General features: G+C 37.4%; 2 protein-coding genes and 1 non-coding gene across 7 annotated transcripts; 1 reads left to right on the top strand and 2 right to left on the bottom strand.

Moving 5' to 3' along the window:
- The first annotated feature begins 213 nt into the window (after positions 1-213).
- Positions 214-3,813, top strand: LOC110929511. 2 transcript variants are annotated; one of them, XM_022172668.2, is made up of 4 exons: positions 214-412; positions 979-2,135; positions 2,284-2,309; positions 2,979-3,813. In XM_022172668.2, the coding sequence occupies exons 2-4, from the start codon at positions 1,061-1,063 to the stop codon at positions 3,666-3,668; spliced, it is 1,791 nt and encodes a 596-aa protein (XP_022028360.1). In that variant the 5' UTR covers positions 214-412; positions 979-1,060; the 3' UTR covers positions 3,669-3,813. The 2 variants fall into 2 exon arrangements, with proteins under 2 accessions (XP_022028360.1, XP_035843825.1); XM_035987932.1 differs by lacking the exon at positions 214-412 and adding an exon at positions 434-820.
- Positions 3,814-4,925: 1,112 nt separating this feature from the next.
- Positions 4,926-4,998, bottom strand: TRNAE-CUC. Its single transcript has one exon. It is a non-coding gene; the product is annotated as a tRNA-Glu (tRNA).
- A 4,039-nt stretch (positions 4,999-9,037) lies between these two features.
- On the bottom strand, positions 9,038-13,523 carry LOC110929512 (glucose-1-phosphate adenylyltransferase large subunit 1). 4 transcript variants are annotated; one of them, XM_035987931.1, is made up of 15 exons: positions 13,203-13,523; positions 12,774-13,085; positions 12,386-12,508; positions 12,063-12,233; positions 11,874-11,966; positions 11,670-11,753; positions 11,525-11,580; positions 11,344-11,437; positions 11,074-11,256; positions 10,906-10,986; positions 10,743-10,829; positions 10,457-10,561; positions 10,250-10,356; positions 10,114-10,174; positions 9,038-9,420 (listed from the first exon to the last, which is right to left on the bottom strand). In XM_035987931.1, the coding sequence occupies exons 2-15, from the start codon at positions 13,020-13,022 to the stop codon at positions 9,319-9,321; spliced, it is 1,596 nt and encodes a 531-aa protein (XP_035843824.1). In that variant the 5' UTR covers positions 13,023-13,085; positions 13,203-13,523; the 3' UTR covers positions 9,038-9,318. The 4 variants fall into 4 exon arrangements, with proteins under 4 accessions (XP_035843824.1, XP_022028365.1, XP_022028362.1 ...); XM_022172673.2 differs by having other exon boundaries at positions 12,774-13,068; XM_022172670.2 differs by having other exon boundaries at positions 11,074-11,259; positions 13,203-13,522.
- Between the last annotated feature and the right edge of the window lie 7,490 nt (positions 13,524-21,013).

The raw sequence follows: 21,013 nt of genomic DNA, 5'->3' as shown, positions 1-21,013 counted from the left end.
GGTTAGTGTGGGGATACTATCGACCAATAAGTTAAAAGTTGGAAGTAAAATACGGTAAAAATCGAAAGTTTGGATTGCTATCTCCAAGTGAAAGTTGACTTAGCAGCTCCGTCACAGTACAAGCCGGCTTGCGATTGGAGCAGCTCGGCTTTGTCCTTTCTTCTCCGTCAAAACATAAACACATATATACATACATCCATCCACATGTATGTAATGTACATCCATGTATATGCATCACAATTGCCATCACACATCTCTCTTATGTCTATCTTCTTCCTTCGTACAACCTCTCACTGTAACGAATAATTTCTTGTGGCTCTCATTTTTCTCATTCCTTTTTATAGATCACCTCAATATTCATCTCTACCTCCTCAATTCTCTCTATTTATCTTCTCAACCGTCATTTTCACAGGTACGTTTTCTTCCGATCCTCAATTTCTTCCCCTACACGTAACCTAAAACCGTAATTCTATGAGTTTGGAGTTTGTGTGTTGTGAATTATAGTTTTGTGCGTTTATTGTTAGAGATCGGATAGGTTTATAGTTAGGTTTCGGATTGTGTAAGTTGAAATTGTTGGATAATTGTGAGCTAGGGTTTTGGAGTTGAAATTGGATCAGTATTGATGTGGATTTAGCGTAATTTTGCATAATATGTAGAGGAATTTGATGAATTGAGTAGTTTAGAACTAGTATGTAACATCCGGCCGGCCTTGAGTGACACCGGTACTACTCGCACCTGAGCACACTTAACGCATTGGTGATATTTGAGGCGCGGAATTTCTTATGGCCCGGTATCTCTCTTGTGGACAGAACAGAACGATGTGAGATTTGGCTAAGGTGTTACGTAATAGATTATAGAGAGTTTTTTGAATGCAAAAAATGAAGCTGATTTGTAGTATGTTTACTAGTTTTAAGTTTATGGTTTTAGGATCTTGATGTTAACTTTTTGGCTTCTTTTGAATGATTTTATGTTGGGCAGATACAGTCTGAATTGTGCCATTTGAGAGTAACATTGCTGCGAAGTTGACGTTAGTGATAGCAAACAGTTAGTTGCAATCATCATGCCTGAAAGTGGAGCAAAAGCACATCCCGTTAACAGCGGGAAAACCGTCCAATCAGCATGGTTGACACATTGGGCAAGAGCAAGTCCCGAAACGAGTAAGCACGATCATTTAACTCAGATTAGTAGAAGCGAAGGAAACGATTTACACGATCATGATTTCAAGAACCACCCGAGTGGAGTCGAAATAGCATCTGATAATTTCGGATTTTCCAAAGATGCAGATTTGACCATGAGTTTAGTGAAGCCAACTACTCAATCCTTTCCGTTTTTCAAACTTGGTCAGGAAACCGGGGAGTTAAAGGAAGGAACGCCAGCGTTAGGGCCGCAAGTTCCGGACGAAAAGTTGACCCACGGTTTTAATCTCGAAACTTCATCAAGAGAAAGCCATCTTCAACCGACAGAGCAGGTGAAATACCACATGTTTTTCGGTGAAAGCAGCTACAAGCTCGACAACCACACATCTTACGAACCCGAAAAATTCCGCCACATGTCGGCTGCTTTTGCGTCCAAACCAAAAACCGAAAAGTCAGAAATGCCCTCGTTTTCAGGACACAAGAACGCAGCCTTGAAAACCGACCCTTCTACAAGCAGCCACCATTCACAAGCACTTATCGAAGAACAATACAAACGAATGCAAAAACATATCGGAATGGGATTCTTTCCACGTCAAACCGGTTCCCCACTACATAGCAACTCACAATACTCACTTCAAAATGGGCCCCATTTTGTTCATGACGTAGAGATGACTAGGATGGCAGGTGGCCTCCACAGTTTTTCTCGAACAACTCACAGTTTATTGATCACAAAACAGACTGACGTTAAAGTGTATCAAGAAAGCCAGTTTTTTAGAGAATCTCGAGCATCCACTCAACTGAAAGGAGAAGTTTTCAAGGAGCTAAGCAGCCATCCGCATTTTGGTCAAAGTCAACAAGGCGTAAAGCTTCAACTTTTGGATTCATCTGATCATGAATCACAGGAAAACGTTGAAGCTTCTGGAGATGTTCAGAAAAACGAGTCTTCAGCTGATACCGACACCATGGATATGGAATCTTATAAGGAGAATCATCTTTCTGGTAATATTTTTTGTTGATGCACATTGTTGTTCATAGTTGTTGTTGCTATTAATGCATTTTTTTTTCAATTTCTTCTAGTTGCAAATGCTGTATCATTCAGTTTCCAGTGGTAATTAATGTGCATTTATTTTGTGATCTTTTGTTACAGGTGTACAATCGTCGACGCCAAATAAGGTACCCTTACTGTGCCTTTAATCCTCTTTACCCTTATTTGTTTGTATTAATGTGCTTGCTTGTGATTGAAAAAAGTTACTAAAATAATAATTTGTACATTTGAATAGAGTAAAATGCCATTTCGTCCCTGAGGTTTGGCCAGTTTTGCGACTTTCGTCCATAGGTTTGTTTTTCCACATCTGGATCCAAAAGGTTTGAAATCTTGCCATTTTCATCCGGCTCGTTAACTCCATCAATTTTTCTCCGTTAAGTCAGGGGTATTTTCGTCTTTTTTGTTAACTTAAAGGACAATTCGGTCTTTTTCACTTTATGTGCAAGCATTTAGCATAATGTACAAGTATTCAAAACAAAAGAACGTAGGTAAAAAGACGGAAATACCCCTGACTTAACGGAGAAAAATGGACGGAGTTAACGAGCCGGATGAAAATGGCAAGATTACAAACCTTTTGGATCCAGATGAGGAAACACAAACCTTTAGACGAAAGTCGCAAAACTGGCTAAATTTGGGCGACTTCCAACCTGTTCAGCCCATTCCCATACTAGCTAAATTTGTTGTTTTGACTTTTGACCCGTTTAAGATTAAAAACAACCCAAATTAGCCCATTCATAAGTATTGTGGATCCAAATTGCCACATGTAGTCATTACCCTACTTCTTGCTTAATTTTCAGGACATTACGGTGGAATCAAATACAGAGAAACATAAATACAGAAAGCGTAAGATAGAACTACCCGATATAAACTTAGAGGTTTCTGCTCAACCAGCTGCATCAAGCTCAACCGAGAAAGCCGAGCCGGGCACTTCAAGAACTCAAAGTCTAGACATGAACACGCTACACTTGAACCTTGACCAAACAACCAACTCAAACTCAAACTCAAACGAATGCTCAAACAGCAACCCGGGTTCAGATCCCGGAAGCAGATGGATCAAACGCCTTAAATTAACCGAAACACCTTCACATGGAAGACTTAGCAGATTCTTCACCACAGTCCGAGTCATGGAAGGTAAACCAGAACCCGTGTTGGATGGTAAAATGCTAGAATCTTTGACGGGGCGTAAAGTTTCAGAATTTGAGATGGGTGAATCGTCTTCAGCAGACACAAAACGCGATTGTAAGGAGATAACGCTTTCGCATTCTTGGATTCGAAGGTGGAGTCATAAACAGAACCAGAAGAATCCTGAGAGGTCAGGAACTTGCCAGATGGATAATTCGAAATCGGAAATGGAGGAACTTGAGAAAAAACAGTTTCCGAGTATAGCTGCAATGGCTCTAATGGGTAAGGCCATGACTGGATTTAGACAGTTTAAGTTGCAGAAAAAGGAATCGTTTGTTGTTTGGAATACCAAGGCTTTCGATTAGTTGATATCTAGGAGTGTATTTTGCCAGAAAATCAAGAATTAGTTAGTTTTGATAACTTGATTTTGGCTTTAATCAGTGTGTGGATGTTTTTATCAAGTAACGGTTATGTTTTCTCGTTATAAAGCTGCTTGTTTTCACTGGATTTTTTTTTTTTTTTTTATCTTTTCATTCCTTTTTTATGCTGTATTCACATCTAACACCGACAATCACAACTTCCGTCGCACCGATCGTAGCTGTAGAAGCCAAAGTCCCCGCTATCATTCCTGTTCTCATCGGTGTCACAGACCACCATCCTGCTGTCGCCGCTGTTTTTGGTCAGCAATCGCAAAATGCCAACCCCCATCTTGTTTTTGGTCTTCAATCGCAATTCAAGGGAATCGCAGTTCAACGGTCAAAATAATCAAGTACCAGATTCGGTGTATATCGGTGAATGCTCACCGATCAATGAGGTGAAATTCCTTCCCCGGGACTGGGGACGGTGTTCTTGACCGGGGAAACCTTTCCCCAGCTCCCACTCTATGTGCTCTTATTCCTTATTTTCATCTTTCTTTTTTTAATAAACTAAAGTCATATTTAACTTTTCTGATACAACTAAGAAATTTTTATATATTTATCTTTAAAGTTGTCAAAGATTTGTATATGTTTATAAAATTTAAGAAGTAATATATTGTATATATTTATTTATTAATAGGATATCAAAGTTAAATAGTTTGAGTTAATTACATAGTTAGTCATCGTGGTTTGCACAAAATAACATATCACCTTCTAGGGTATTAACTTTTCATTTTGTAACGTTTAGAGGTATTAACTTCTAGGGTATTAACATAGTTAGTCCATGTGGTTTGCACAAAATAACATACTTAGGTACTAATAGTTTAACAAATGATTAACGTTAATACCTCCAAACATTACAAAATGAAAAGTTAATACCTTAGAAGGTGATTTTAAACTATTAGTACCTAAATATGTTACTTTGTGCAAACTACAGGGACTAACTATGTAATTAACTCTAAATAGTTTGGTTATGAAAAGTAAATTTAAAGATGAGATCACTTAAAAAAAGTTAAGAGTGAATAAATGATGGATTATTACATGGAAATGGAATTATGAAAAGAAGAAGAAAAGAAAACCAAAGATGATCAGGAGGCAAGTGAATAGCATAATTCCTAGTGTGAGGGGCTGAGAAGAATTAAGAAAACTCTAAGGACCAAAAGTAACACTTTATATTCTGTACAGATCTATCGGAGAAAAATAAATTTCCGTTGCCGGGACTTGAACCCGGGTCTTTCGGGTGAGAGCCGAATATCCTGACCAACTAGACTACAACGGATTGTTGTTTCCTTTGTTCAACAAAATCAGATGACATATGAGTTCGTTCTTTAAGGTATCAGATACTTTACAGATTTATATAATACTTGTTTAGATTAGATATATTTAAGCTTTAAATATAATAGTGAAACATGATTGATTAAATCAGATGATATGGCGTATAAAATTTTATATGCTTTTTATGTATAAGTTGCATTAGACTATTACTTTGGTTAATCTGAAATACAAGATTAATGCTAAGTTATCGATGAACAAATTGGTTAAAGTGATGGACTCGGTTGTAAGTAGTAGTCAGCGTTCATTGAGGGTTATTAGATTTCGGAGGACCCTCGTATTTTTAATGAGATGGTGGATTGGTTCAAAAGGAACACAAAAAGTTGTTATTTCTGAAGACAGATTCTAAAAAGATCTATGAGCTTTCTTGGGAATACATGAGAAAAAAATGTCATTTGTGGGTTTTGGCCATAAATGGCTTAGTTGGATTCGAGTGCATCTTCAATTTTGTTTTTATAAATGGCTTAGTTGGATTTGAGTGTGTCTTCAGTTTTGTTTTTGAACGACGGATGTTACAATAGCCATATTTCTAAATTACACCAAATTAATCCTAATCTACTAACATGCCATGATTTGAATCCTAGTCTTCTGAAAGAGACAAGAGTCTTTAATTAGCTACGTGGTCTGTTTTAGTTAATAGAAGTCCAACTGGAAAGTTTAATTTGTCAAGGGTCTTTTGAAAATAATAAATTTTCTCATTTATTTTTTATGTACTATATTATTATGATTGGTGAGTGGTCCTCTAACGATATTAAAAATATTGTTAGAGCCTTAAATTGTTTTTATTTGGCACCGAAATTGAAGATCAGTTTACGTCTAGTCTTTTTAGATTGGGGGTTGAGTTTCAAGAGGTTGAAAACTTAGCTTGGGTTGCGGCTCAATAGACTAGAGGCGGACCCAAGAATTGTTATCTGGGGTGCGAATGAGTGGTTTAACCAAACTTTAAAGGAGTGCACTTGAAGCAAGAAGAATGGTGGCCATGCTCGAAGAAGTTAAGTTTTATTCTAAGATTTATTGTTGGAAGTGGAAATTAGATGATGATGGCTTCTCTGTTTATTATGTTTAGAAGGTTACTGATAAACATTTATAACACGGGTAATGGTATGCTACATGGAACAATGTTTTGCCGAAAAAAGTTAATCCATTGGCTTGGAGGGTGATGTTAGATAGGTTGTACTCGTGTTAACGTGGCAAACAAAGAAATTGATATCCCAGTGATTTTATGCCCTTTATGTGAGGTAGCGTTCGAGATTTCGTCGCATCTATTTTGATGACTGTATTATAGCTTCAAGGACGTGGGACGTGATGGCAAAATGGTTAGACCTTAAATTTTCTTCAAATAAAAAAATTGTTGGTCATTATTAATTGGATTGACTCGAGTGCTTGGAGGAAGGATAAGAAGACGTTAATCGAGGCTATTGTCATGACAATATGGTGGGTGCGTTGGAGATATCAGAATAACAAGTTTTCAAAATAATAGACATCTTAAGGAAACTATTTTTGATTCAAGTTGATTACTCTTTTTTTGTGGTTTTTGAATTGGAATCACAAGTTAAAAAGTCACTAGGTGCTTTGTTACAAAATCCCGCTTGGACATCATCATTTTTGTTTTCTAGCACATATAGTGTCCTGCTAGTCGACGATTAATAATATACCCATTGTTCCAAAAAAGGTGTAGAGTGTTCGGTACTTAAATACCAACTTAAAAACTAACTTAAAAACTAGATTTTCAAGCCAAATTCAAACCGAATAAACCTACTTGAATAAAGTTTTGGTTTATAAATCGATTTTATACCCAAATTAAGTTCCTATATATTGTAAAAAAAAAAATGGCAAATTGAAGTTGGGTATATGATCTCTAGGATATGGTTTGAATTTTAGAGTAAATCATCCAAATATATGGAAACCCATTTTTACCAAATCCAAATTTGGAAATTCAAATGTGTTTTACGTGTTTAAAGTTAAGTGAGCTTTATAAAAGAATTTCAACTTTAATAATCAAACAAACTCAAAAAGTGACACCATAAATAACACGAACCCAAACATTGTAGATTGTTGTGTTGATCACATTAATAAAACCACAAACTTTATATCTTTGTCACACCTCCCACCACAATATAATTTTTTCTTTGATGTAGTGCGTTTATGTGCCCGAAGGACATTTTGATGGTTAAGTAACGTAGTCTATGAGTAAATGGTTATCGATGTATTTATTCTAGAAAACTATAAATTGAATTGTTGTAAAAAAGTTGCTTTACTATAAAAATTATTTTTTAAGAGGAAACCCCCAAGATAGAAAAGACAAGTTCATTGGTTAGGAAACCATGCACCTTGGGAATTTCGTTATGTCCACATATATTGGAACATATTCATCCAATTTAGGAATTTAACCCCATCTACACACTCTTCTATACCCCCATTGGATCCAACAACTTCAAGATCCAATAATGTACAAAATATCTATATTTCATATTTATATATAATAAATCAACTCTTTAAATATAAACTAGTTTGCGTCGTGGGTATATTTACAAATATCAAATGGATTAGCGCAAGTGCTATGTAATGCGACCGATGTGCAACAATCAAAAGGGGCTTATTATAGCTTTAAAAAATAGAAAACATACGAAACGCAGAGTAACTCGAATTTATACCATCGAATGAAAATATATTATATCTAATGACACTAGGTATGGTATGTAAAAGAATGTACTATACTTGCACTAACTCATTTCCCAAGATAAGTTTTCGTCTAAAGAGAGATCAACTTAAATTTATACTGATACCTACATAAAAATCCGCACGTTAAAAGTTATTTTTTTTTTCAAGTAAAAGAACAAAAGGGGCAAAGTCTAAAGTTTTGAAACTCAAAAAGGTTAACGACAAATTAGTTCTTTAAAGAAAAATTGGCAAACAAAAATCATTAAAAAAGTTACTTCTAAACGTAGATCAACTCGAATTTATACCGACACGTACATAAAAATCCGTACCTAAAGCCTTTTTTTTCAAGTAAAGGAACGAAAAAGGGTAAAGTCGAAACTTTTGAAATTCAAGGAGATTAACGACAAATTAGTTCTTCAAAAAAGAAATTAGCGAACGAAAGTCATTACAGAAAATAACATGTTAAAAACGCATATTATATATGATACATGGGTAAAGCTAGAATATTAGAAAAATGAGGGATTAAACGTTGACGTTTGTAAAGCCAAGGGACTAAAATTGCAATGTGGCGAAGCTTTGGGAAAAAACGTAAAATTAAGAGAAAAAGAGTTAGAAATGTAAACTTTGAAAGTATAGGGGGTGCTAGTTAAATGAAATAGGGGCTAAAAATACCATTTTGCAAAGTTGGGGGTTGGATTTATTGTATTGTATAGAGTAAGAGCTAAAAACATTATTTCTTAGGGGGTGTTTGGTGTTGTGTTTTCAAAATAGATTATGCGTTTTCAAAATAGATTTTGCGTTTTCAAAACTGCGTTTTGAAAAAGCATGTAGGTACATGCTTCGCTAAAACTACGTTTTGGAGGCAGATAATCACTTTTTCATCCAAACACTTTTTTAGATTATTTATGTTTTACAAACGCAATAATCAAATAATCACTTCAAAACGTAATCCCAAACACCCTCTCAATGTTGAGGTGGCCTTGTATTTTATTGAAAAGTGGAAGTGGTGGCCTTGTATTTAATGAAAAGGGAAGGGTCGCTGGCGTAAAAGCCACCGACTTTGTGCTTTAAGATTATATAGAATATATCAACATTCTAATATGCTTCATATGTTTCGAATCAAGCTTTTACTGGTGTTCTACCTTTAACCCTTTTAAGATCACCTCCCAACACAAGCTATGGTTAACCGATCTTATTGTTTGGCTTCAATCAAGCTTTTACTGGTGTTCTACCTTTAACCTTTTTAAGATCACCTCCCAACACAAGCTATGGTTAACTGATCTTATTGTTTAGCAGAGTATTGATGTGTCCCGTATGTGGTATAATACGAGTAAAATAAAAACATTCCCATATCTAATAAGTGGCTTCAAATGTTTTCATAAATATAATACATAGTAATATTTATTACAAGAAAAAGGGATGATGTGTTGTGGCCCTATGTATGGTTACAACCATTGACCCTAGGGTCCAACCAACATCACCCATGGGCACCCCACTTGAACTTGGTCACATGGAGGATAAACATGTACTCTCTGCATCATTACTTGTACTTTACCCTCCATCCATCCATCCACCACAAAAGCAAGAAAGAAAAGAGCTTCATGTTTCATATAACAACACCATCTTTGATTGTAGCTTTCTCCAATATGATTGTAATCCCAGATCTTATGTAGAATCCTTCATCCGCTCTATCACCTTCTTCGACACCCTGTCAAGATTCCAATCCACAAGTATTCCGGTTTTAACGAAAGTTGTAGACCAAACTGCTAACTATGGTTTCGATAGACGACAAACCAAACCGCCCAGGTTGGTCGGACCAACTAGTTTTAGCGGTTTGACGATTTGATTATTAGGTTCTTGCAAATAATATTTTGAGTAAAGTACACGGATGGCCCCTGTGGTTTACTAAAATTTTCGATTTACTCCCTAGCTTTCCAAAAGTACACGGATGGTCCCTACGGTTTGCACTTTGTAACGCATTTAGTTGACAACCAACAAATCTAAAGGTTTCAGCAAATCCAAGTTAGGGACTAAATGCGTTACAAAGTGCAAACCACTGGGACCATCCATGTGACTTTTAGCAAAGTTGGGGACTAAATGCGTTACAAAGCGTAAACCACCAGGACCATCCATGTATTTCTGAAAAGTTAGGGACCAAATCGTTACATATGCACAATTGCATATTCCAAAAATAGAAAATTATTAATAGAAGAGGTTAAATGGTTGGTTCGGTTTATACGACTGGTTCCAAGTTCCAAAGCGCTTGACAAACCGTTAAACCGTCAAAACCAAACCGTATAACACTCAAGCTCGTACTTTTAATTGCTTGGTGACAATGAAGGTAATTTTATTTATAGAGAACGGATGACCGAAATATAATCAACGATGAAACTTAGCTTACATCTTTATTCATGATCACCACATCACTTCCAATCTTTGCATTCTTATCTATAATGCAGTTTCTGCAACAAAAACGACAACATTAAAGACCACACACGGTTTACGGTGCTTCATGCTATCCAACTCGACATTTTTACCTGATTTTCGTGTTACTTCCGACCCCGATTGGGACCTTTCCATTAGCCAGCAAAGACGCAATCTCGGATTCCGTTTGATAATAATCTGCCCCCAACATTAGTGTGTCCTGTCATAGGTTTTAGTCGGGAACATGTTTTGTTCTGTTCAGAGATCGGATCGCGATAGATCGTTATATAAAATGTAGATATAGAAAAGCCCATTATCACCTTGAGCTCGACCCCTGAGTCGATTCGTGAGCGTTCGCCCACTATCGAGTGTTCGATGCTGCATTCTCTCAAGAAACAACCGTGTGAAATAATTGCATTCTTTATCTGCAAAAACGGTGCAACAATTCGATAAGTCAATGCTTTGAGAACCGGACCGGCCCATTGGATCTGGCGGACCGTAAACCAGAGTGTAAAGCAGGTCAACATGCAACAGAAGGACCCGTTAGATCAAAATATTAACAAGTCAAATCTGTTTAGAAGGTTTGACTTTCAAGTTTGACTTTACCTTGCATTTTTCAATCTTGGATGGTGGCAAGAACCTTGGAGAAGTGAAAAACGGAGTCTTCGGGTCATAAAACTGAAACTTCGGTACCTTTAAAGTGACATTAAACGATATCAAACGACGTCAAAACGTCATATTTATACACAACATTTAACAAGCGAATCACCTCATCTGTAAGAGCCAAATTCGCATCATAAAAAGACTTAATCGTTCCAATATCCTCCCAATAATCTCTAAACAAATACGCCTGCCACGATCATCAAACTCACATAAGAAAAAATCACAAAAAAAAAAAACTAAAATCCAAAATAAATTATCGATTATGCTTCCTTACTTGCACATTATGTTCCGTCACGGCAGCAGGAAGAATTTCGGATCCGAAGTCATTAGATGTCGGGTATCTCCATCTTAGCAGTTTAAACAAAACATCTTTTTTGAACACATAAATACCCATTGATGCAATATACGGTGATTCTTCCGCCTCTTGTTGTGATAAGCCAAGTAAAGTCGTATCAACCTGCTGCAAAAAAACAGAACAAAACGTCAAGAAAACGACTTTATAATAATAAGCGTTACTTGTTTTGTTTACATGATGTATGCTCACCATTGCATGCAAATCTTCGCCTTTCGGTTTTTCAGCAAAGTGGACGACTTTACCCTTGTTATCAAACTTTAACAGTCCGAAATCAGATGCCCGACTGGAAAAAACAACAACCCGTTTCAGATTCAATAAATAAAAATAAATAAAAAACATAAAAGAATATAAAGTTTTTAGATTAATAGACCTTTCACCAACCGGCACGCAAGAAACGGTGATATCAGCGTCTCTGTCGATGTGATTCTGTTTGTACATTTAAAAAATATAGTGAAATTAAGCTAAACATGTAATGTTTTTCACTTCATGATGCTAGAAAATGAAGAAATACGTACCTGCAGAAGGTTAAGATAGTCCATACGGTAAAGATGATCACCCGACAAGATTAGTATATCCTCAATATCCTTGTTCTTGGCATCCTGCATTGACCGAAAAAGTCAACATGAAGATACAATGAATAGGGAGCTAATAAATACATAGAATTGAAGTTATTTTAGGGTGTACTCAATCGATAAAATGAAATAAACGCGCAAACGAACCTCGAAAACCCATGTAAATTGCCTCACGGCATCTGCAGTTCCTTGGAACCAGTTCATTCCCGTTTCGCCAGATGTTTGAGTAGCAGCCAACACCTATAAAAATCACATCTTTTTTTTAAAAAAAATCTCTTAAAAAGTACAATAATTTATGTAAATTTGTACTTAATATTTATAAAATTCAGAACATACCTCCACAAAACCGTCCCCGAAGTTCACACCGTTGCCAAAATAAGTACGGGAAATGTGACGATTAAGTGAAGCGGAATTGAACTGAGTTAGAACAAAGATTTTGTTTATACTGCTGTTTATACAGTTGCTCATTGGGATGTCTATAAGTCTATAGCATCCTCCTACAGGTACCTGTACAACACCGATCATTAAAATCACAAACAAGAATATTGACATCGATATAAACAACAGGATTTCTTCGAGTGTGTATATCAAGAATACAATAGCAAGAATCTTGAAATTTTGATATATACTCGTACGAATTGCAAATGACATATACTTACAGCTGGAGTAGCGGCTTTGCTCGTAAGAGGGAAGAGTTGAGTTCCTGCACCACCACCGAGTATGATCGCCGCCACATTTTTTGGATCAATTCTTCTTCTCTCAAACTTTGGTGCTGTCAGTGTCTATAAATTGAAAACCACACATATAAATCAAACTCAAATGTCAAATAAAAATAAAAATAAAAATAAAAATCAACAAATCTTGCACATATTTTCCCATGATCATAAAAAAAATGAAATCATTGAAAGGGCAAAGAATCTTGATGATTGATCACAATTACCTCTACCATTCATCACAATAAATTTAAAATAAATTTAATTACCATAAATAATAAAAAGAATTAAAAGATAGAATTTAAGAAATTAATAAAAAAATATGAAATCTAACCTCAACTAAGGTCTCTTTGCCACTATCTGATGTGATGACAGAGAAAGCAACCCCAGGTTTTGTAACCTTCCTAATCTGCTTCTGAAAACCCAACCTTTTTTGCACATGATTAACCCAAACGGCACCGTTTAACCTCCCTCTAATCTTCTCCCCCCAAAACCCTTCATCTCCATTTCTTAAACCCCCATCACCCCCACACATTTTTGGCAAAAGGGTACCCTTATTTATCATTGTACAACAGTAATCCATCTTCAAGACACAAACTTTCACCAACCCCACAAAATATTATGATGATCTGAGGTTAAAAAAACCCTAATTACACAAACCCATGAATATTAAAATGGTATAAGCAACAATCTAAGTAACCAAGTAAAGTATAGATCACATAAAGATGTTAACTTGTTTAATGTTACTCATAATAGAAGGTACCTCTTGGGATTTTTATATAAATTGTTATACTCAATGGGGTCAAATTGAAGTTTCCAAGAAAGCTTGTGGAAGAATCTTGAACAGGGGATGTATGAAACACTGAGATTGTTATTAGTTTTAATGGTGAATGAGGAAAAAGATTGAAGTTTAGAGTACCCAATTGGGTGATTAGTGATTATGCAGAAGGGGTTTGGAAAAAGATTTGTGGGAAATGCGTGAAAGATGGTGAAGGGTGTAGATTTATTGGCCTGTGAGCTCTGTCACGAGAAAGCTGGAGTGGGTTTGCAGGCATGATGTCTGCATTTGTGTTGTGCATGTATGTATATAAGTTAAGTGAATGTTGACCGCTAATTCGGAACTAGAAATATCTCTGTACTTTTACTAGTTTATGTGGAATTATAGTATAGATGTGGACAGATGAGAAGGTGTCAACATAAGGGTGTCGTTTCGTTTACTCGTGTTACACGTTAGTAGATCCGTAATCTTTACGTTTAAGGGGTGGTGTGGTGGTACGCGTTTGAGTCTCGTACAACAGAGTTCTTATGTTTGGATCTTTCTTTCAGCGGTTGCCTATCATAACTTCTTGAATGCAACATGTCTAGCACAAGCTATCCATCGAAACACTTGTAAATTCTTAAATCTCAACCTTTAAGGGGTGGTGCAACGATGAATGTCTGAAGGGGGTGCTCACCTAATAGGTGAGTCCCCTCTCTTACGCCAAACCAATCCCCGTGTGCCACGTCAACTCCCCTCTTAAACTCCCCTAACACCCCAATTTGATGGCGCCACTCCCCTCTTAGGTTAATTGGTTTTTTAAAAAAAAAAAAAAAAAAAAAAAAGAAAAGGTATGATTGGACAGCCGCCTTCTCTCTCCTCCCTCTCTCTCGGTGAGCCGCCACCGGTTTCATCCCTCTCTCTCACTCACCGATTGAACGGCGCCACCTTGCCTATCGGCAAAATCAGTCCCCGATCCCCTTCACCGATTGTGCCCCGCATACCCTAACATAACTTCTTGAAAGTCACATGCTCAGTACAAGCTATGATTTATATAGATTCCGTTAGCTAGTAGGGTATTAATGTAGTCTCCTAGACTAGCAACCACTTACGGAAATGAGTGATTAATGATTCATAAATTTATTCAAAAACTGAATTATATAAAAGCACACAAATTAGGTAAAAATTTTTGAAGTTAGGGATATAAGTTTCATGATAGGAACTTGGCCACTTGGGTTTGAGATTCCGGCCTAGCAACACAATTTTTTTTCATGTTTTATGTGACAAAGTGTTCAAGTAAGAAGTTATATGTTTTAAGTTGAGTCTTGTATGTGTTACACATTTGGTGAAGTGCTACATGTTATGTTTCTTATGATATGTAACGAAATGGACAAATCTCTTATATTTGTGAACACAAGAAGTGTTGGATTCATAACAAATATCCCGTCCTATACACCATCAACTTTTGGGTGCATTGGTTGTAGATGAAACTGTTGGTTCAGTTCTGTTTAAACATAATGGAAAACATGTAAACATACCTGTCACCGCAGACAGTGCAGTGGAGAATCTAGTGAGAGAAGACGACATGGAGTTCGACATCTTTGTCAAGGTGATCTGGTTCCTCCTTAGGGTGCTGACTGATGATGGTGACTGATTAAACTGAAAAGGGTATCGGCTATGGAGATGGAGGTCGAATGTGATGTTATGCTTATGGGGTATGTCTAATTGTGTAACTGTCTAACCCCTTAACCTCCACATAAGTCTCCTTACATAAGCACCCAGGAGGAAACCTAATTAGTTAATAAGGGTAATATGGTCCATCAACAATTACCAACTAATTATTTAATAGGTTATTATATATTTTGATCTATATTATGTAAATGATTATAATGGCTATATATTAAATATTAATACATAATATATTTAATCTTACATTCTCCCACTTAGTTGGTGCAGTAGCTTCAGGTACAGTAGTTGCATTGGGTACAAGAGGAGTAATCGGAGTAATGGCAAGCGACGAGTCTCTCCCCCCGCGTCTTGTACTTCTTGCAATTCTTCGTAAGGGTTCGTACTGCTCCCACTGACCTTGAAATCCTCCAGGAACGCGGCACGCTTGGTTTCAACAATACGGGTGACATGGGAAGGACAATAGAAACAATAACCCTTTGAGTTCTCAGGATACCCGATAAAGAAACAGGTAACTGTTTTAGGGTCAAGTTTCCTTAGGAAAGGGTTGTAAAGTTTTGCTTCAGCAATGCAGCCCCATACTTTCATATATTTAAGACTCGGTTTCCTTCCTGTCCAAAGTTCATAAGTAGTTTTAGGGACAGACTTAGAGGGAACTCTATTGAGTATATGAACAGCTGCTTTTAACGCTTCAGTCCAGAGGAATAATGGTAAATTAGTGTTGGCTAACATACTGCGCACCATGTTCATAAGGGTACGGTTTCTTCTTTCAGCGACACCGTTCTGCTGAGGTGTACCAGGCATGGTGTATTGGTTCACAATCCCCTGGCCCTTACAAAACTCATAAAATGGACCAGGAGCTTGACCCACATCAGTATGTCTTCCATAATATTCACCGCCTCTATCTGATCTCACAACTTTAATCTGACGATCTAATTGTTTTTCAACTTCAACCTTATAATCTTTAAAAGTTGTAAGAGATTCAGATTTCTCCTTGATAAGATACAAGTACATGTAACGAGAATAATCATCAATGAAAGTGATAAATGAAGTATGTCCTGTTATGCTAGCGATTTGGTAGGGACCACTAATGTCAGTATGAATGAGTTCTAATAAATTAGAGCTCCTAGTGGCACCTTTCTTATTCGCTAATGTCATTTTACCTTTAAGACATTTGACACATGTTCCAAAATCAGAGAAATCAAGAGGAGGTAAGACTTCATCCTTTACGAGACGATTTAATCGTTCTCTTGAGATGTGGCCTAAACGTTGATGCCACAACATGGATGAAGTTTCTAAGTCTCGTTTCTCTTTCATCTTTGTGAGTGATTCATTAATGTTATATGACAACAAAGATTTGGAAAAGCCATCATCTAGTTCTAATCTATAGAGACCACCATCCAGAACACCAGTACCATAAAGCACAGAATCATAGAGGATAGAGAGTTTGCGATGACCATGGGAAACAATAAAATCGTCCATGTCTAACTTTGGTCCTGATACAAGGTTCCGAGTTACCTCAGGAACATATAAGGTATCATAAAGTTTAATACATAAACCAGTTTTCATAACTAATTGTAATGTTCCAATGGCCTTCACTTCTAATTCTCGATCATCCCCAACCTTAAGCGTTCTTTGGTTTCTTTCTAGCTTTCGGATTGAAAGAAATCCCTGAGTTGAATTGGTAACATGAACCATAGAACCAGAATCAAACCACCAAGAATTAGCAGGAACACTTAAATTATAGGACTCAAGTATCATAAAATAATTGTTACCTTTCCTAGCCAGCCACTCCTTAAAGTCAGGGCATTCCTTCTGCATGTGTCTTGTCTTTTTACAGAACTTGCAGCGGATACTGCCTAAGGAGTTCTTAGAGCTAGAAGGTGCACTTGTATTAGGATTAGGCCTTTGGACTTTTGAAGCATCCTTCCTCTGATGATTGTTCTTCCTTTTCTTAGTGTTGGAGGTGGTGAAGTTAGCAACATCAGTAGTGCGATCCATCCTCATACGCTCTTCCTCACGTACGCACATAGCGACCAGCTCACTCATCATCCATTTGTCCTTCTGAGTGTTGTAATTGATCTTGAATGCTTCAAAAGATGAAGGAAGCGAAGTAATGTTAAAATGAACAAGGAAACCATCACTGATTTCCATTTCCAGTCCCTTCAGCTTATTGGCCATGTCATTCATCATCATGATGTGCTCGCGAATGCCGCTCCTCCCATCATACTTAGTCGTCACCAGCTTGAGAATAAGAGTACTAGCGTGTGCTTTAGACGTCCTCTTGAACTGCGCCTCCACATGTTCCAAGTAGGTTTTAGCATCTTCAGAATCAGGAATAGCTCCCCTGATTGCATTGCTTATGGACTGCTTCATAAACATAAGAGACATGCGGTTACACCTAGTCCACTTTTCATGAGTTAACTGCTCAGCAGCAGTACTTTGAGTGGTAAGGTCCGCTGGCTTATTCTCTCTTAGAGCATAATCAAAATCCAGCAATCCAAGTGTAAGCATGAGAGCATCCTTCCATGCAGCAAAGTTATCACCGGTCAAAGGTGGAATCCCGCAATTGGGCACTGATAGTGGAAATAAGATGAGCAAGTTATGATACTAAGGAAGAAGTCCTAATGTGATCTAAGGGCATGTTAAACTAAGGCAGGCATAAATAATGACCATTTTACATTATGAAGCTGTGATATTGTCTATTACTAACATCAAAATAATTGACTTAGTTAAAAATTCTACTTAAACGAAAACAAATCAGCTTTGGCCAGAAGTGTAATCATTTAAGCATATGTGCAAAGTGGTTGTAACAAATCAGCTTTGGCCAGAAATTGAGACAATCACTTTAGTTATGCATTTGTCAAGTATGCCATCTATGAAAGAATTAAATCAGCTTTGGCCTGATATTAAGACTTCATGTTTATGATGCACACTCAACATAGCTTTCGTAATACTTGAATGATAAGTAGATGTATCAAATCAGCTTTTGCCAAAAATGATACATCAGAAGCTCATTCAAGTTAAGCCATCTTGGTTTTGTAAAACATTATCTGATTCTAATTAATTAACTAAATAATTACAAAACCAATTATTTAATAGCAAACCACCCGTTAGCGCGGATCGAACTGAATCTTAGTTCACATTAAACAGCCTAAAATAATGAGGTTTCGAGTCAGGTCTCGACTGAGTTGTGAGATCTCGAGTCAGTTATGAGGTCTCGAGTCGCAACCTTGTTGTCTCGAGTCGGAACCATGGTCTTGACTACTGTATCTTATGAGATCTCGACTCAGTTATGAGGTCTCGAGTCGCAGCCTTGTTGTCTCGAGTCGGAACCATGATCTCGACTACTATATCTTATGAGATCTCGACGCATGATGAGGTCTCGAATCGCAACCACGGTCTCGATTCGCAACCTTATGGTCTCGAGTTATGACCTTATGGTCTCGAGTCGAGACCTTTTGGTCTCGAGTCGAGACCTTTGTCTCGAGTTGTAAACTTTTGAGCCCTTATGATTTCGAGTCGAGACCTTATGGTCTCGAGTCGAGACCTTATGGTCTCGAGTCGAGATCTGTTGGTCTCGAGTTGTGAAGGTTTAAGGACCTGATGATTACGAGTCGAGACTGATGGTCTCGAGCCCACTGTTGATAGCTGTTTATTGTGATAATAACTGAAAACTCAAATTCTAAGGGATTATGAGATATGATTTCCTGTTTTAAGATGATCTAATTTTATCAAAGTATTTCGAAAAATTGTAACTATATATCTTTTAACAGTTTTCGAATAAACTTAGAAGATAAAATTGGATCAAACATGGAAAAACACTCATCAATCCTAAATACATTCCAAAACATAACAGAATTTTCGAATTTTCCTAAGAACATGATGAACCCTAAAAAAAATTAAAACATAAATTCTGGAACCGGAAACCTGAATTTTTAAGGTTTTTTTAAACAGATTTCGGTCATAAACATAATCCAATTGATTTCGAATGAACATGTGATTAACCTTTTCCGAAAACAGAGATCTCGAGTCGTCCTTTATGACTCGAAACTGGCTGTTGGTTTTATTAAGTTATCAAAATTCCGTTTTCCAGATTTCTATCCCATAATTAATGGATACGAAAACAGAACTGACTAATCAACATATGCTCTGATACCACATGTTGGTTCAGTTCTGTTTAAACATAATGGAAAACATGTAAACATACCTGTCACCGCAGACAGTGCAGTGGAGAATCCAGTGAGAGAAGACGACATGGAGTTCGGCATCTTTGTCAAGGTGATCTGGTTCCTCCTTAGGGTGCTGACTGATGATGGTGACTGATTAAACCGAAAAGGGTATCGGCTATAGAGATGGAGGTCGAATGTGATGTTATGCTTATGGGGTATGTCTAATTGTGTAACTGTCTAACCCCTTAACCTCCACATAAATCTCCTTATATAAGCACCCAGGAGGAAACCTAATTAGTTAATAAGGGTAATATGGTTCATCAACAATTACCAACTAATTATTTAATAGGTTATTATATATTTTGATCTATATTATGTAAACGATTATAATGGCTATAGATTAAATATTAATACATAATATATTTAATCTTACAGAAACAGTTGTATAGTTAAATATATTTTGTTGTGAGTAATCAATTATCTGTGTGGGATAGAACTAATATGGTAGTCCCAACAGGGGGTTATCCTCTTTATCTCTTCTTTTATTGAAAAAGCTTGTAGTGATCTGCAAAACAAAACATCATGAGTTCATGTGAAGAATAGGTGGTGTGTGTGTGGGGGGGGGGGTCTTCTCGTAACTACAATCCAGCATGAGAATAAGTAACTGCTTTAAGGGGAATAAAACTGTTTGTGTGTTTTAAGAGTGAGTGCTCGGATCTCTAAACCAGTGATTGAAGGTTGTAATTATAGACGAATGGTTTGGAGAAGGAGATGAGCCGATGGGCCTTGGGCCAGACGTTGCCAACAGAGAATATCCTCTTGGTCCACTCTGACATGACGGCAAGTGTTTGCAAAGTGGAGGAAGGTTGGCGCACCATGATTGGTGACACGTCGCCTGTCGAGTGTACTTGTTGTCAAGTCTGTCATCAGCTGTGAATGGAGATCATGGATCAGTGAATGACGCACACTGATTGGCTATACGTCATTATCCATTTGTACTGTTTATCTCCTGCATGATTGTTCATCGTGGGAATTGGCTGGGCAAAGCCTCGCGCATGCTGATTCGCTGTAGGCTGCTGCCACTTGTACTGGATGTACTTTCATGAGTTGTCAAGGATACGCTTATGCTAGTAGATCCTGTGCAGAAACCTTGGGACAAGCTGAGTGTTTTGAAAATGAAGTGTGGGTATGGTTCTGTGTGCGCATCCCTTGCGCAACATTTGAGGCCATACCCCTTCAATGATGAATGATCTCCCACTAGCTCTCCTTCAACGGTGTCACATTTCTTCAACTGTTCAACGGTGTCACGATGCATCGACGGCCAGAAGTATCCAAGGTTCATGAGCTTTGCAACTACCGACCTAGCTCCAAAATGAGCTCCACATATTCCTTCATGCACTTCCTTAATCAAATACTTGCTTTGTTCAGGACCCACACATCTTAGCAGGGGTGCAAGGTAACCTTTTTTATAGAGGGTTTCTCCTTGCAACACATATTGTCTTGCTTTGATTTTGACCCTTTCGGCTTCTGTTTGATCATTGGGTAGTTCATTATCTTGAAGGAATTTTTTGATGGGAGTCATCCAATTTGGATCTTCCTCGGTGACTACATCTTGCACTTCCAATTCATCAATCGACCGGGCCTTCAACACTTCAACCAACACCTTTTTTGTGAGGTGGGCGAATGTGAGGGATGCCAATTTGCTCAAGGCATCGGCCTTTTTGTTTTGGGACCTTGGAATCTTTTTAATGCTGCATGTTTGGAAGGTGTTCATTAACTCCTTGGATTTTTCTTTGTACCTTCTCATGTTGGGCTCTTTGGCGACATAGCTGTCATTAACTTGGCTTGATACGAGTAGTGAATCTGTGAACACTTCAAGCTTCTTGACTTTCATTTCTTTGGCCAGTCGTAGACCAGCGATCAATGCTTCGTATTCAGCCTCGTTATTGGTGGTCTGAA

This window comes from Helianthus annuus, chromosome 3 (assembly GCF_002127325.2).
Source record: "Helianthus annuus cultivar XRQ/B chromosome 3, HanXRQr2.0-SUNRISE, whole genome shotgun sequence".
NCBI classification, from domain to species: Eukaryota; Viridiplantae; Streptophyta; class Magnoliopsida; order Asterales; family Asteraceae; genus Helianthus; species Helianthus annuus.
The sequence above is the reverse complement of the archived record's forward strand: the minus strand, read 5'-3'. Positions and strand labels throughout refer to the sequence as shown.